The sequence below is a fragment of the Tympanuchus pallidicinctus genome, unplaced genomic scaffold (assembly GCF_026119805.1).
Source record: "Tympanuchus pallidicinctus isolate F22 unplaced genomic scaffold, pur_lepc_1.0 scaffold4, whole genome shotgun sequence".
Classification (NCBI taxonomy): domain Eukaryota; kingdom Metazoa; phylum Chordata; class Aves; order Galliformes; family Phasianidae; genus Tympanuchus; species Tympanuchus pallidicinctus.
The window spans coordinates 21970207-21987765 of record NW_026294758.1 but is presented as its reverse complement, the minus strand read 5'-3'; the positions used below and the strand labels follow the sequence as shown (position 1 = coordinate 21987765).

At 36.6% G+C, this 17559-nt stretch overlaps 1 protein-coding gene across 2 annotated transcripts in view; it reads left to right on the top strand.

Annotated features, from left to right (window-relative positions):
- The window catches only part of FBN2 (fibrillin 2), a 157853-nt gene that overhangs the window by 108497 nt on the left and 31797 nt on the right, over positions 1–17559 (top strand). For both annotated transcript variants that reach the window (XM_052701072.1, XM_052701073.1), the window contains 11 exons: positions 165–290; positions 1339–1461; positions 2821–2943; positions 5188–5313; positions 7323–7445; positions 7806–7928; positions 13141–13302; positions 14130–14198; positions 14756–14881; positions 15350–15475; positions 16071–16223. In XM_052701072.1, the coding sequence (XP_052557032.1) occupies positions 165–290; positions 1339–1461; positions 2821–2943; positions 5188–5313; positions 7323–7445; positions 7806–7928; positions 13141–13302; positions 14130–14198; positions 14756–14881; positions 15350–15475; positions 16071–16223 (1380 nt within the window). The remainder of the gene's footprint in view (positions 1–164; positions 291–1338; positions 1462–2820; positions 2944–5187; positions 5314–7322; positions 7446–7805; positions 7929–13140; positions 13303–14129; positions 14199–14755; positions 14882–15349; positions 15476–16070; positions 16224–17559) is intronic.

Here is a 17559-nt window from a genome sequence, read left to right as displayed (position 1 = left end):
TCCGCAGTGCTTTTTTGCAAGGCCTCGTCAGCCTCAAAGAAGTCAGCAGCTTCTCCTAGCGTGCTTCTGACATTTTTACCTGAACAATGGTTTTCCAAAATGAAAAAGTGTGCTTTTAGGTGACAGCAGTATGTAACTAATAATAAATTTATGTGCACTTACAGATGTGAATGAATGTGATTTGAATTCCAACATTTGTATGTTTGGGGAATGTGAGAACACTAAAGGTTCCTTCATTTGTCACTGCCAGCTGGGATATTCAGTCAAGAAAGGAACCACTGGATGCACAGGTAATGCAAATTTCCAACATATATATCATGGTGTATACATATCTCACTTGGCTTTAAGGTAAAATAAATGCCCAAGTGTGTTCACATGCAAGCGAGGTTGTTGTTTCTTCATAATAGTAAGCATAGGAGTCTAACTGTTGTATGTGTCAGTATGTTTCCAGGAGTTTGAAAAGGTGTACTCCTTGACTAGTACCAGTATGGTTGAAGAGGCCTTGTGGATAATGGCAGTTTTAAAGGCAAACCTTGTTCTTGTATAAACTGAGGGAATATCTACGGTATGAAACTTAGGTTGCCCAGGTGCATCTGTATTTGTGTTTAAGTATTCTATCTGAACTATTTGTCATGCATACTTAAGGTACTCGTGTCAACCACAGCTGCAGGAAATGACCCAGAAGTCTAAGAAAAAGATCAAAAGGGAAAACAGTAGAAGAATGAAAAAGAAAGCAGTTATGTTAGAGGGAAAATAAATGCCTTCCTTTATCCCATGCTAACAAATTTTAAAGAATCAGAGTAGTTCTGTTTCAAACCGTGCAACGTCCTGTAGTAATATATTTTCCTTTGCAGACTGGGTCAACTCCGTTGAAGCAAGCTAGGTTCTTCCAAAATTACTTTTCTAGGGAGGTTGACAGAATTCCTCTCATAATTTTACATTTAGGAATTTATTCTGCATCATTTTTATAAGTAAAATAATTCCTGTAACTAAAATGTGCCTCTCACCCACAGCCTGTTGGACATTTCAGCATGTTTAGTATGTCTGTAAGAGAGCTTTAATTTTACACTAAAATGGAGCTGTAGGAAATCAACCTAATTTCTTCATGTTTACAAAAAACAGGTTGAAAGCATATTAAAAGTACAGTTGAAAATACAGTTATAACTATTATTAAGCTATAATACAAAGCCATTTGCTTAAATTATTATATGGTTTTGAAGTCTTATTTTTTAAAAGATTGTAAAACTGCACTCTGGGAATGAGCAACATGTAAGAGCATCTGTGTAATATTCTGGTGCTCCTGATTGTAAACACTGATAGTTTATTTTGTGCTTGCAGATGTGGATGAGTGTGAAATGGGTGCTCACAATTGTGACATGCATGCCTCATGTGTCAATGTACCAGGAAGTTTTAAATGTACTTGCAGAGAGGGATGGTTTGGAAATGGCATTAAATGTATTGGTAAGTATACAGAAAACTAAGGTTTTCTCTCTTTCTTGTTATTTTATTAATGATGCATGCAATCGAACTATGAATACCTCATTAGAAGCAAATATTTGTTTTTCTCTCAGCTGCACTGTGTGATTAGATGAGTGTAGAGGATTCTTAGATTTCAGAGATTTGGAGGATTTTTTTTTTCCTCAAAAGCCTGCCTGTGTATCATTCTACTGAATTAAATAGGCATTTTACAAAGTTAGTATGAAATGTCCAAAATGTGCAAAATATAAAATTCAGTCAAAAATACAACTGAGTTTGTTTTGTGATTTCCTGCCAGTAAGATACTATTTCTATTATTTAATGCAGCTTTTTTGTATTAATCCTATGGTACAGGCCTATCAGTTGATAGGCCTAATATAACGCAGATTAGACTCAGCATATGGGAAACTTGATTCTACTTTTGTTGGGCTACTGCAACCAAATCATGTCCCCTTGCCTTTGCTTTTAACTTTTGTATGTAAGAGATTGTAAAATTTACCTTTTTTGCAAAATGTTTTTGAAAGTGTGGAATCAGAATTTCACATACAAATTAGACTTTATTGGTGTAATATATGAAAGATAAAATATTGTATTATGACATTTTACTGTGGAGTTTAAAACTAAGTCTGAAGAAAAAAAAAAAAGGCTCTGTGGTTTTTATTGTTATCATGTAATAAAAATTTGTGAAGTTCAACTAGGCAAATAAAAAGTCCTATTTGAAGGGATTTAGAAAGAAAATTCTGGCAGCATTCTTGTAGTTAAAATAGCTGCTGAATAGAGAGTGTTCTTCCAGGAGACCCCTCTACAGACAGCTACAGATGGGTGAGGCAGAATATCAAAGTAACTGTCAAATTTGTTGTAGCATCTATTATAGTGTGATACTTATTTCTGACTTGCATGTCATTCAACTGGATGGTCACTAAATCAAGCTTTAATTGCTCATTAGTGTCAGGAGAATTGTCTTTTTCTTTCTTTCCACCTTTTTTTTTGTTTTGTTTTGTTTCAAATCCACAGTGACACCTAAATTGGTAAGAAAGCTTGCATTGACTTCCATAAGCTTAGGCTGCTTTTGTGTTCTGATAATTGAGAAGAGTCATCAAATGTGCCAGATTTTGACTTCACCATCTTTGCTTTATGGTGTTTTGTTGTTTTCTTTTTTAAGTCACTTCGAATGAAAGCTTTTTAACAGGATAACACTGAAGCAATGGTGTCAACATTTACACTAATGAATCAGTCGAATTCCATCCATTGATAGGATGTTCTGTGTTTTTTTATCTTGATGGTTTCATGAAAGTATTCTGTCTTTTGTATTAACACTTGTAATTTTTTGCCTCTGATGTGCAGATCTTGATGAATGTTCTAATGGAACACACCAGTGCAGTGTGAATGCTCAGTGTGTGAATACACCAGGGTCATACCGCTGTGCCTGTGCTGAGGGATTCACAGGAGATGGATTTACCTGCTCTGGTATGTACTTTCTGTGAAAGCTGATTTGTCTCTGGCAGTTTCTGTTGTGTGGAAGCTTAGCAAAATTAGACTCAACCTCAAACACACAGTAATATATTTTAAAATCAGTGTTACTCCCATCTCCTGAGGAAATGCTCACAGAGGTGGCTGACTGTTGTTTAGGAGTGTGTGCAGCACTAAATACACTGGGACTTGTTTGTTGAGTGAACTTCCTGTGCTTCTTCCTCCACAGCAAATAGGCATTTGCTCTTTCAGAAATAGTTGAAAAACTTTGTTATGTCTGCATTTATCTCGCTTCAACAGACAATGAGAAAGAGCCCTGCATCCCTAAACCTCTAGGTGGGGACCGGGGCAGTAAATCCCCCCCCAGTGTAAGGGCAGAGCAAGTCCAAGACTGCCTCATAAGACTGAACGTGTACAAGTCTATGGGGCCGGATGGTGTGCATCCCAGGGTTCTGAAGGAGCTGGCTGAAGTGGTTGCTCTCCATCATTTTTGAAAAGTCGTGGCTGTCAGGTGAGGTCCCGGATGACTGGAAGAAGGGTCACATCACTCCCATTTACAAGAAAGGGAGCAAGGAGGACCCAGGAACTACAGGCCAGTGAGTCTCACCTCTGTGCCTGGGAAGATCATGGAACAGATCCTCCTGGATGACATGCTCGACCACATGAGGAATGGGCATGTCATCCATGACAGTCAGCATGGCTTCATCAGAGGAAGGTCATGATTGACCAATGTGGTGGCTTTCTATGATGGAGTGACAGCATCGGTGGATAAGGGAAAGGCAACCAATGTCATTTACTGGGACTTGAGCAAGGCCTTTGACATGGTCCCCCACCACATCCGTATCTCCAAATTGGAGGGGTGTGAATTTGATGGATGGACCACTAAATGGATAAGAAACTGGTTAAAAGGTCACGGACAGAGGGTAGTCATCAATGGCTCTGTGTCCAAGTGGAGGCCGGTAACGAGTGGCGTCCCCCAGGGGTCTGTCTTGGGACCGGTGCTCTTCAACATCTTTATCAATGACATCATGTAGGAATGGAGTGCACCCTCAGCAAGTTTGCTGACGACACCAAGCTGAGTGGTGCGGTCGACACGGTTGAAGGAGGGGATGCCACGCAGAGGGACCTCGAGGGGCTTGAAAGGTGGGCCCGGGTGAACCTGATGAGGTTCAACACAGCAAAGTGCAAAGTTTTGCATTTGGGCTGGAGGAATCCCAGGCATCCGTACAGGCTGGAAGGAGCGGTCCTTGAGAGCAGCCCTGCAGAAAAGGACCTGGGGGTCTTGATAGATGAAAAACTTAACATGAGCCAGCAGTGTGCTCTTGCGGCTCGGAGGGCAAATGGTATCCTGGGCTCCATCAGAAGAGGGGTGGCCAGCAGAGACAGGGAGGTGATTGTCTCCCTCTTCTCTACTGCTCTTGTGAGGCCCCATCTGGAGTACTGTTCCAGGTCTGGAGACCTGGTTTAGCATTAAACGTGGAGGTTGGTGGCCCTGCATGTGGCAGGGGGGTTAGAGATTCATGATCCTTGAGGTCCCTTCCAACCCTGGCCATTTTGTGATCCTGTGATTCTGTGATTTAAATTCATTGGTAACTGTTTGCTATTAATAGCGAACACTGTTTGGCATGCAGTGTTTCAAAGTAGCCCTAAATTGAGATAATTATGTAAAGTGTAAAGATTTTTTTGTACAACATGACTGGCTTGGCATTGAATTACTGTGTTTTATCACTTAAAGTGGAAGATGCAACAGTGTCTATGCTCTAGAGTTCTAATATGCTATGCATGCAGTCAGCAAATTTGAAGGCTTGAAGGAGTGCATCTGAACAGCAGTAAAATGCAAAGAAATAATGTGAATGTGTTCGTAATTAGCTAACTGGCTTTAGACCAAAAATAATGTTTGATGTAAGATCGTCTGATTGGCATTGGGAGTTTGTTTTTTCAGAAGTATGATCTTCTAATTTTACTTCTTTGTATGTTTCACATTTGTGGTTAACTTTAACACATATTATTAAAGCTAATAGTACTGAACTGAAAACCTTGCATTATTACAAAAATTTAAATTCTCATGATGAAAGAAGACTCTTAGCTGATTAAAAGGAATCAATTTAGAAATTTTGTTCTTACAAGTTATCTTCAGGTAGAAATATTTTATATAAGCCAGTGCCCAGAAACATAGTGGTAGTGTAAAATTTTTTATATTTTGAAGGATTTTATTTTGAAGAAAGTTTCTCTCTCCCACAGATGTTGATGAATGTGCAGAAAATATTAATCTGTGTGAAAATGGACAGTGTTTGAATGTCCCTGGTGCATACCGTTGTGAATGTGAGATGGGATTCACTCCTGCCTCGGACAGCAAATCATGCCAAGGTAAGCTACCAGTACTTCAGTTTTATTTTCTGGGTTTGGATTGGCAACTATAAAGCAACACGAATTGCTGGAAGTACCTCTGCCTGGAACAGAATATGCAGCATGAACTTGACATATAAAAGTGATTTCTTCAAGTAAGAAAGTTTCTGGTCATGGTCCAAAAATCTAAGTGGAGTTTGGCTCTGTAGTTTTCAAATTCATGACTATTTTTCTTTGTTTTGTTGCTAGTGAATAGTACATTGAAAATCTCACATTAATCACTGTTTTCATTAATGTGTTTACTTAGTGAAGTTTGTATTTCCTAAGTGACTTCATTTTTAATATTTTTTCAGAAAATTTAGAGTGGGAAAATCACCACTATATTTGACAAGTCTGTAACACTCCTTAAAATGTATCCTGGAGCTTTTTTTAATTGTCACGCATTCACCTTCAGTATTGTACCAGATCATCTGAAGCACAGAAGTTATTCTCTCTCTAAACCAGTTCAGTTTCTATTCCTTGTTGTGTTCTTGGATCTTTTTTTAGAGTAATGCGAAAATTGTGTATTAGAGAAATTCTTTGTAACTAATTCTCCAAAGCTTTTCAACTTATTTATTCTGTAATGGCAAAAAACTATTAACTTCTAAGAAAATTAAAATTTATAATGAGACATTTAAAACAGTCTCCAAAATGTAGTCTTTAAAATTCAGTCAATAACTTGGCACATCCACATATGCAGGAGTACATGTACAAAAGAGACTTCTGCCATGAGCTTCTGAAAAATCAGCTACTCAGTTGTTCTAATTAGATCAATTACACTGACAACATATTATTGATTGTCTTATTTAGTTAATTTCTCAGTGCAGCTCAGTTGCCAATTCATAATTAAACCGATGTTCTAATAAAAATTCCCAAATACAAACTATCTAATCAGTATTTTGAAAAAAATATACTCTAATTTTTGGAACAGCAGGTTATGAAATTTCGGCTTTTCATTTGGTCCACAATGATGCCCTGAAAAAGAAATTGAAGATTCTGGAAAAAAAATATTGGAATATTACTGTGATTCCAGTAGAAATCTGGAAGCGTTACATAGGTTCATCTGTACAATTTGAGAACTAAATTGTATGAATGCTGAATACTTCAGAATTCTAAACAAAAGAAAAAATTGGTATATTAATGTGTTCCTTTGATAAGGTGACTCCTTGGCAAATTTCTTCAATCAGTGGATAAAATCCAAGTCCTGGATATAGTGCAATAATTGTAATATAAATAATGGATTTAATTTCGGCAGAAATGAGATGTTCATGCATTCCCTTCTCAATGGCGCAGTCTTTTCTGTACCTTTGCTAACTTTTATCATAATACTAATTGTGTTCTTGACCTAATTTGGAAGTCATCTCATGGCTGTACTCTCAACAGTACTTAGAAATCTTCCTTTAATGACCAGGTTAAATTAATAGAGGTCCGTTGGATATTAAATATTTATCTTAAATGTCATTTTTTCGTAAAAATTGATCCCTTCTTTCTCCCTTCTTCCTCTCAGAAAGTCACTCAATTTCTTATGGTCTTGTAAAGAGGCATTATATCACTTCTCAACCTTTGGCTAAGGCAGACATGCCAGGTTCATCACTGCCATTTTGTTACTCTGATCATTTTAATATTCCTTTGTTACATGTCTTCCAGTTTTAGCTCATCACTCTTGAACAGAGCACAGTACCCAGAACTCCAGATGAAGATTCAGCAGTTCATTGTACAATTATATAAATGCTTTCTGCTTTCCTGTCCGTCTTTGCTAAAAATAGCTCTCCAGGTCATGCTAGAGCTGCTGAGCCCTTTGCGATGTTGCTTGATTTTGGCTGCTTAGGAGTCTTGCTATTTGACAGTACCTGCAGATTTTTTTTTCCTGTTAGTTGCTTTCAGCTCAGAAGTTACATGTGTCTCCATTTACATTTTGAAGTATAGTACATTATTGTAAATACTTATGAGGTAATCATATGTAACTTTCTGGTTTTAATATATTCCTTCAGATATCGATGAATGCTCCTTCCAGAATATATGTGTATTTGGTACCTGTAATAATCTACCAGGAATGTTTCATTGCATCTGTGATGATGGCTATGAACTAGATAGAACTGGGGGAAACTGTACAGGTATATTTCATCTGTTTGTAGATATGTTAAGACTAAAATATTTTTTAATTGCACGAAGTAAATTGGAATGAGTTCACAAAACATGCATTGTATTCTCTTGCAACAGTACAAATATATTTTTTTCCCTGCTAATCGCACGCTATAAAGTCATTAAAAAACGGATTAAAACAATTGCTTCTTAACTGTAGAAAAATTATTAACACATAAATTGTTTGAAGAATTATTAATAGTTCTCTCCTTCAATTTTATTTAGCAGTAACTTGTATTTGAAATTTTCCTGCTTGTTTTGCCTTAAAATGTAAAATGTGTCTTGTTTTCCATCCAGTGAATGGATTTATGAATGTAGCCTTCCTATTTCAGATATTGATGAATGTGCTGATCCCATTAACTGCGTTAATGGTCTTTGTGTAAATACTCCTGGGAGGTATGAATGTAACTGTCCTCCAGATTTCCAGCTGAATCCTACTGGAGTGGGTTGTGTGGGTAAGTAAAAGCTACCCTGAAGTATTACTGTAGAAAAAAATTAATAATCATGTATTGTATGGATACTAGATATATCAAACAATAGTAGTTTTGGCCTCTCTTCAAAGGCAGGGTGGCTGTTCTGCCAGCGTGAGGATAGCAAGATAGAAAAATAATGATTGAGTCATAGAATCCTCAGGTTAGAAAAGACCTTAAAGATCAAGTCCACCCATGACCTAACCATCCTACCCTAACTAACAACCCTCCGCTAAATCATGTCCCTGAGCACCACATCCAAATGGTTTTTAAACACATCCAGCGATGGTGACTCAACCACCTCCCTGGGGACCCCATTCTAGTGCTGATCCTACTGTAGTTTATGTTGTTCTCTCTGGCTTAGTACATACATAATGTGAACTTTCATTACATTTTCCAATTTCATTACATTTTCCGCTTTATATAGAACTGTCATGTGATCCTGGAAAAGCTTTTTAGCATTTAATTTGGAAAACAGCATTTTTATTGTAATACTTTGGGAACTCAGTTTTGCTTAAATTAGTAATTACAACTCTTTCCATTTTCTGATTATTTACAATAATATTTATTTGCCACTACATTATGGCACCACCAAAACCACCACATTATGTTGCTTTGCTGGATCCTGGAGGTAAGATCCTGTTTGAGATTTTCACCCTGTTGACCAGTTTTGACCTGAAGAGTCAGTGGCACTAATGTTTGGATGGAGATCAGTAATGAGTGTTCTTCTCCAGAGCTGAGTGCTGGGACCAGTACTCTTTAAAATATTCATTAATTACATTGACAGTGGGGTCAAGTACACCCTCATCAAGTTTGCTGATGACACTAAGCCGTGGGTGCAGTTGACACACTACAGGGACAGGATGCTATCCAGAGAGTCCTAGGCAGGCTTGAGCAGTGGACCCAGGTGAACCTCATGCGGGAGGTCCATCCCTTTGTCCCTGGAGACTTTGAAGGCGAGTCTGGATCAGGCCCTGGGCAACCTGAACAAGTGTGGATGTCCCTGATCATTGCAGGGGAGATGGGCTAGGTGATCTTTAATGGTCACTTCCAACTCTAAGGATTCTATGACTTTTTCAAAAAATTTTAACCTGAAATTTTTGGAGAGGAAGAGAATGTATGTAATCTATTCCCATTGAACTGGAAATCTTCATTTCTGTCTCCTAAAGACTTTTTTTTAAATACATGCCTTAATATCTTTCTTCTTGTCACGGAGTTAACTAGATCAATCTATGCCCGTGACGGGGGTGCCCTTGGGTCTCCCACCAGCCCCACAAAATGGAAAGGAAAAGGGAAAAGGGGTAGGGAGATGGGAGCTGGGCTCAAGGAAGGAAAAAAAAACAGTGGCAACAATCTATGGAGGAAAACTTATTTTACTATGATATCGGAATGCAAGATAACACAGTATAATACAATCTAATTGAAATTGAGACTAATAAATCAAATAAAATAAGGGAGAGAGAAAGTTCCTGAGACTGAGTCATACCTGAAAAGCTTGGTATGGCTAGGAAAGCACCCTTCAGCACCCACTGCCAGGCAGTAAGAAACCACCCCTCATGGAAGGGCCAAGTCCCGTGACTTCTGTAATGTACAGGGACAGGTACCTGGAATTGGAGCATTGACACTTTAATTCCCAGTGCACTGTATGATGTTATGATGTGGAATTCTGAAAACCAAACAAAACTATGACACTTCTTCAGTTGCCATTTGACTCACACTTAACTTTGCTCATCTGTTGATTCAGTTTAAGTAATGAATTCCTGCCTCTGGGGCTCATTTCAGCATTTTACTAAGATCCTCATTCTTTTCTATAGCCTGAGACCGTGTGTAATCAACACACGAGCCCTGAGTTATCGTCAAAAGATTTGACTAGTCTCTGAAGAAACTCATGTGAATGAATTATCCTTCTGCTAGCTAATATGTGTTTTCCTAAAAAAATAGGGAGTTGTAACTCTACTTTGGAACCAGTTATTCCAGTGACATCTTCAGCAGGGATCCTGTGGTTCCACCAGGAAGCACTCCACAGTTGGAAGGAGACTTTTTTTCCTCCAAGCTAAATTTAGCAACATCAAAATCACAAATGAGAAAGCAAGCTTTACCTCTCTGATGAAAACATATTTAAGAACTAAGTGAAATAAATACTGTCCCTTTGTTATTTCTATCCTAAGGAAACAGTACTTGGCCTCTCTCTGTGGTACTAAAAGACCCTTCTATCTCTCCTTTTCCTTATTTTTCCCAGCTTTAGTTCCTCAATGATCGCCTTTACAGAAGAGTAGAGCAAGCATGTTTTTATGTTCAGTTTCAGATGGTGACAGAAGTGAATGAAATCCTCTTGCATATATATAGAATGAGTTGTAACCCTCAGATGCACATTTTCAATCTCTCTACAGTCTGATTTAATGATTCAGTTTTTGATTTAAATGGGGCATCCAAACCTCTGTTTCTCTTGAAATATTATCAGAGTAAGATAACAGAGGTCCTACTCCATGGATGAAATGATACGGTAGTGCTCTTGAAGAGATAAGGGTATCAAGTGCAAAGAAAGACATCTTAGTTATGCTGTTTTATGTGATTATAAACATTGCTAGGTTTTTATAGTTTTTCTTTTGTTCTTATTAGTAATATTTCTAGAGGGTTAAACAGATTAACAAGGGAAAAGGAAACACTGAGACATTAGCCATTTCAGTGCAGCCATACTACTTCTTGTTCCAGAGGTTGTATGCTTTGGATGTGTCTGCTTTACTGACTTAGGCAGTCCAAACAGGGAAGAACTAAAGTTCAGTTCACTTGGGATTATTTATTGTCTCAGAACTGCAAGTCCAAATTACTTCACTAATTATGAAGTTTGTTTCATTTGCAACTGTCAAGCCTTACCCAATTTTCACTCCAAGATTGTAGTCACTTGGAAAAAGAACACAGACTGTAATGCCTGTAAAACTAAGATTTCTTTCTTGAGAAGTGCAAAAGTTTTGCAAAAAGAAGTGTTCCAGAAATGTCAAAGAATAGCACTTCTGGTTCTCTTCAATCGTAACTATCGCTTGCACACTTGAACAAAAATTGAAGTTTTCCTCTCAGAAGGAGCAGAAATATTATCTTTGGCAAAAAAAGAACATGGTGCCTTGTCAAGGCAATTCATGTGAGTAGTAAACTGAAACCTAAAACCCTTTATGAACTCACTGTAGATTCTCTGCTAGAGAATTCTACTGTCTGCCCTCTTTCCGAGGTCTGTCATCTCCTATTGCTCATAATGGACCTGCGGTCCATTGGTTGGAGCCATATTCCAGAATGTTCTTTTTTTGTTAACACTTCTCACAAGAAGAATGAAGCCAAATCTCTTCTTGGCTTCTCTTAAAAAAGCAGATGTTTTGTGCTGTTGCAAATGGAGAGTAGCATGCAGTTCCTTTGAGAGCATGAGGATGTAGGTGTTCTGACAGTAACTGTTTTGGATTGTATCAGCTGAAGTCCATAATGACAACGACAGGATATGCCTTTTTTCAGCCTTAACAGATTGTAAAACTTGTATTTATTACCAGGAATCTAGTAGTAAATAAAAAAGTAGGGTAATAAATTTAATTTTAGTAAGTGAAAATGGCTTCCACTCTGAATATGCTGATCAGTGATTTCAGGTAAGTATCTGAGAGATATCTGGTATCTGAGATATCTGAGTATCTGAGAGGTATCTGGAGAGATAAAAATAACCTACTTCTCTTACCATCAGAGGCCCAGAAGTGCAGAATAAGTATGTCTGTTCCATTCAGCCCTTAACTGACATTTTACAGCAGTGATCATTTATGTTTACATACTGACATTTATTGTAGATTACCTTGAGCCCAGGAACATACTTATTTTTTGTGATCTGTTACTATATGCAATTAAAACTGCACAGAAAGATATACCTGAATTTGTCTATTAATGCTTAAATATAAGTTATTTGGAAAGATTGAAATAGTGTTTGAAAGAAATGTTCACTGTCAAAGTTAATGAGTCAGTGTTTCTATATTTAACTGAAGATCTTGAGATCGAGTTATTTCTAGCAGAAAGTTTCCTTTGCAGTTTTTTTTTAATATATATGTGTGAAACCTCAGGAAAATTTTAGAAAAGATACTTACTAAACTTTGGAGGTTTTGAAATGATAAATGGTGCACATTTATCATGCTTTGTTCACTTCACGTAGAAAATGCTAGGACTGTAGCATGTGGCAAGTCGTAAGTCAAAAATATGGTATTTACTTGTAAAATATACATTTGGAAAGTCATTCAAAAAATTCATATATATGTTTCTTAGTCATACCTTTAATAAGAATTGTAAAAATACAAGAAGGATGATCTTTATACAGCAGATATCTCCTTTTCTTGTCAAGTGTGTTTCTATGCTTCTTTAAGGGTAACTTTTGAAATCAAGTTATCTTGTGTGATCTTTAAAATTATAACATTAACTTCAAGGAAATGTATGTCCCTCTTATTTGATTATGATAACAAATACTGTAATTCTTGACTGACTTCTCATTCCTTGTATTTATTACTCACTGTTAGTTACTTTCCATTTATGGGGCACAAAGAAACAATATTCGCAGTAGAGAGAAAACTCGTAGCTTTACTTCTCTGAACAGACTCTCTGCTTATTCAACCAGGGCTAACAGTTGTCTATATTACAAAGTTGTAATTTGCATAAACTAACTGAAAGTCTTGATTGTTTCAATACTAATGCTTTTTGGAGAATTTATTTGTAAGTACAATTCTTCCAACAGAGGGGACTTTATTTTGTAATTGCATAGAAAAGTAGATGACTCTTCTAAATTCTAATTCTAAGTCTAATGAATATCATAAAGTAGAGAAAAAGTATTGTTAGTAAACTGCAGCAAGGTTTCCTTTATTTTTTAATGTGTTTTTATGTGAATTGAAAGATTGGGAATAGTGGATGTCCTTTGTATGTTAGGGAATCATGCGATTTTGAAAGGCAGACACTTAAAAATGGTCTCTGGATGTTCAGAAAGCTGAAGCTATCCTTTCTCCTTTCTGTCTCTCTCAACATCAGTAACTGGACACAAGTGTTTCCAGATTGTCATTGACTTTAAAAGAAGTGTTATCTCACTGCCTCCTTTAGAACTGGAATGTTAAAATGAATACCTACTGTTGCTTTGCACACATCATTGCCTGCAGCTGTACTCATGTGATTTATACATATATGTGCTTTATAGATAATCGTGTTGGCAATTGCTACCTGAAGTATGGACCACGAGGGGACGGAAGCCTATCCTGCAATACTGAAATTGGAGTTGGAGTCAGTCGTTCTTCGTGCTGCTGCTCTCTGGGAAAGGCTTGGGGAAACCCCTGTGAAACATGTCCTCCTGTAAATAGCAGTAAGGAAATGTTCTCTTACTCTCCCTTTCCCACATATTGTAGAAGATACTAATAAGGATGAAATCTTTCGCTATTTTGCTGTTAGGCTATTGTTTAATAAACCAGTTTTCTTCTATAAGGTTGCATGCATCTATTAGAATTATTAGTTGTCAGCTCCTCACTGGTAGAGGGGAAAGAAAAGTCTAATGCTTCAGTTTGGAAAATGGTGGTAGCTCTCAGATGAGAGTTTTGGTAACTGTTACATAACAATTTCTAAGTCACTCCAGTAATTTCAAAACTGTTAGTCAACAGCTAATACCTAACAGCTTTGTGGATATGTGAAGTTCTTTGGAAGGGTAATGCAAAAGAAACGTCACACATGTTACTCTTAACAGTCTCAAAATAGGGTGAAATCCAATTTTATTTATTTATTTAATATTATTAAATAAATTTTATTTATTTTATTTTATTTATTTATTTTATTAATTTATTTAATGTACAGTTTTATCTATTGTATTGTGGGATATTTTACTAAAAGAAATGGTAAAACGTCAGTAGGGTGCATATATGCCTTATACAGAAACACTATAGAAGAAATAGCATTGTACTTGCCTATAAGAATATTTCAGGTTATGACAATGTTTGAAGCAGAGTTGCCAGTATTACCTTGATTTTCCACTAATCTCATTTTTTAAACTTGTTTTATATACATGAGTGGACCAAGGAGGATAGAAAACCAATGACTGTAGGGAAAGAGAATCATTAATACGCTTTTGAAATGCTGTGTTTCTGTTGTTAGCATTTTATATTTCTTATGACTGATATGCTCTCTCTTTCAATGGCTTAGCGGAATACAATACTCTTTGTCCAGGAGGAGAAGGATTCAGACCAAATCCCATCACTATTATTTTGGAAGGTGAGTTCATCTTATATCATCTTAAATAGTAAAAAACCTGCCGTCTTTGGAGAGTTATATGCAGAAACTACATATTGAAGAAGTTGTTACAGTTATTGCAAAGCAAACCTTTTCTAGTATTGTACAAAAATGATAAGGAGCATTGTAAAAAAACATTGAAGAAGTCTAGCTTTTCTCTAGGAAAATAAATGGATGCATAGCTTTTGTGTACCTCCTTACTTGAGTAGGAATTAAAAGTTAAAAATTAAAAAAAGAATAGATCTTTTATGAAACTTACAATTTACAGTGGAAGGTATAAATTTCAGGAAACATTAGTTGGACAAAAAGACCTAGTTCCAATGAGTATGCGGGAACGAGAAATTAGACACCAAATTCCTGCTGAAAACGTGCTCCAGAATAAAACTAGTTAAATAAGAGACAATGAGCATCTCATCCATGCTTTCATGAAGTGTGATTTAGAAGCAAAAAAAAAGTCCACATTGCAGTTAAAATGTATTAATTCTTAAAATCTCAGTCTGTTCTTTCCTTTCATCATAAATTTTTGTATTTATTTTTAGACATTGATGAATGTCAGGAGCTGCCAGGTCTCTGCCAAGGAGGAAATTGCATCAATACTTTTGGCAGCTTCCAGTGTGAATGTCCAAAAGGCTACTACCTCAGTGAAGAGACAAGAATCTGTGAAGGTTGAGTCCTTGAAATGGTCTTCTTTTTCACAGTTCAATTATGGTGAAAAACTCTACTGGTTTTAGTCTTAAATTCATAAGTAGATATAGTGTCCACACTCTTGCCTAAAATCTTCTCTTGAATCAGTGTCTTTAGTTGCTGGTAGGATGAATATAATGTTTGAAATATAATGTTTGCATATACTAATATTTATGTCTAAATAATAGATCTCAGCTAGATACAGTCAGTATGTAGTATACAGGTAAGGTGGCTGTTAATGATTTCTGGATATTCTGTTTAATGCTTTATGTTGCCTACTAGGCTTCTCATATTGACCCAAATCTAAGCAGTGCTTTCTAAGCTAGCCTTTAAATGCAGCATTTTTGTTATAGTAGTATAGTTTATTATAGATCTGTTTCTCCGAAATACTTGCCAGGGCTTGGTCTTCTTTCCCTTTGTTAACTGTAGTATTTTCAATTGGTCTGCAGATATTGACGAGTGTGTTGCACATCCTGGTGTCTGTGGTCCTGGCACCTGCTACAATACTCTGGGAAACTACACCTGCATTTGCCCTCCTGAATATATGCAGGTCAATGGAGGACATAACTGCATGGGTATGTAGAATATTATCTTCATTGGAATTGTCTAGATATCAGCTAGTTTTGGAATAAGATTCTCTGCTCTAAAATTTCCTTTTTGACATGGTCATTTCCAATCTCTTAGAAATCTCTAACCAGAAAACTGAAACTTCATAAGAATAGACTTGCATTTATTCATGTTTTTTATAAATTTGAATTTTTATATTGCTTTTTCTTACTTTTAACTCTCAGAATGTAATGTCTTATAGTCTGAAAAGAGATCCAGACGACTGCCAGTGTTCTCATGGTCTTCTTCTTTAATAGAACTCAGAAATATTTTTCACTAGTCATTTCCAGTAATAAAGTTTGATATATAACTGGATTCAGTAGGCATCTACAGTGTGTTTCTGATTCCCTAGGAATATTGCTTTTACCCCTATGTCTTGAAAATCTGCCAAATTTCAGACATATCTAATGCAAAGAAAGCAGATAACTACAATCGTTAAATTCTTTTTAAATGTCTCTGTATTAGAGTTGCATTCAGAAGCCAGAGTTCTCGGTCGTGGGGTATTAATATTTAGTCAAGTCCGTTTGTTGTTGACTTTGTAAATGATTATTTTCTCACATCTAGACATGAGGAAAAGCTTTTGCTACAGAAGTTATAATGGAACTACCTGTGAGAATGAACTGCCCTTCAATGTAACCAAAAGGATGTGCTGCTGCACCTACAATGTTGGGAAAGCCTGGAACAAACCTTGTGAACCATGTCCAACTCCAGGAACAGGTAAAGCCTACTGCAATCATCTCTTTTTTTTTTTACATCACTACTCATCTGCTCCTTTCACATATTAGCTAAAGTTAATATTTTAGCCAGAAAAAAACACATTTTTCACCATTCCCAAGCACAGTGACAATACTCTGTCAACTTCTCACTGGCTGAATTAAGTCTGGCTGTGCTAAAAAGAAATTAATATTTCTTCCATTCTTGAAGTATCACTCCATATTGAGTGGAAAGATACAGTATGAATGCTTGAGGGAAACAATCATTCACACAGGTTGGAAAAAGTATTTAGGAAGAGTATGCAGATTTTTCCCTCTAAGCTTCCTCTGAGGTCAAGGACAAGGGAAAAAAATACTGTTAGGTCTCCCTGTATGGAGCTAAGTAAAAAGGCCTGGAAAATACAGTCTGACCTTTCCATCATCATCAGGAGTAACTAAAATGTATTGTTATAGTTAGATCTAATTATTTACTTCATTTTTGTGATGAAAATGAAGAGTCAGGATTTTATAAAATGGCTCTATAAAACGAGTATACTATGATTGCCTTGATCTTTCTTTCTAACAAATAAAAAAGGCTTTCACAGGTCTTGCATGTACATAAAATTGCATTCAGACTTATCTATATGTCAGAAATCTATGTTTGTGAGAGTAAGACTACCAGACTGACATATGAGGCATAAGCGAGTCCTCTGAATACGTGATTACAGACCTCCCATCTCTAAAGCTGTCTGCTCGTGGTTTTGGGAAAAGCAATCATCATGCAGTAATACTAGGGTGAAGATGTCTGTTGGCTGATCAATCTTGCAGGATAATTAATTTAGGGTAATAGAATTCAGTAACTGAATTGTTGATGAATACATTTATCCAGATAGTTCTAATCTCTGTCAGAAGAGAAAGATTGTGTTTCATTACTTAAGTGTATTAACCTTTCCAGATTTTTCATTTGTGTCTCAAGTCTGAGCACGATCCTCTTAGTTGCTTTTGCATTCCATCTGCTGAAGATGGTCAAGTTGCAAAAGCTCAGTAAGCAGGGCATGCTGAAGGGAAGTAAAAAATTCATTCTGCAAAATAGGGTGAAAATAATAAGGTTTTCAGTTCTTTTTCGGTTAGTCTTTATTGAGTTTCTTGCCTGGAACAAATCACCCTTGAAAGCTCAGCTTTCAAGGAAAAATCATTGGTCAGAGAATTACCAGCTTGGAAACCTGACAGTAGCACCTGGACCTCATTAAAAGATTCTTATAGAAAGAGCTTTCCTAAATTGAGGGGAATAGGGGGGTGGGAGGAGAACAAAAAACTGTTTCATACAAATACATTTTACTATTTAATCAACTTTGCGCTGA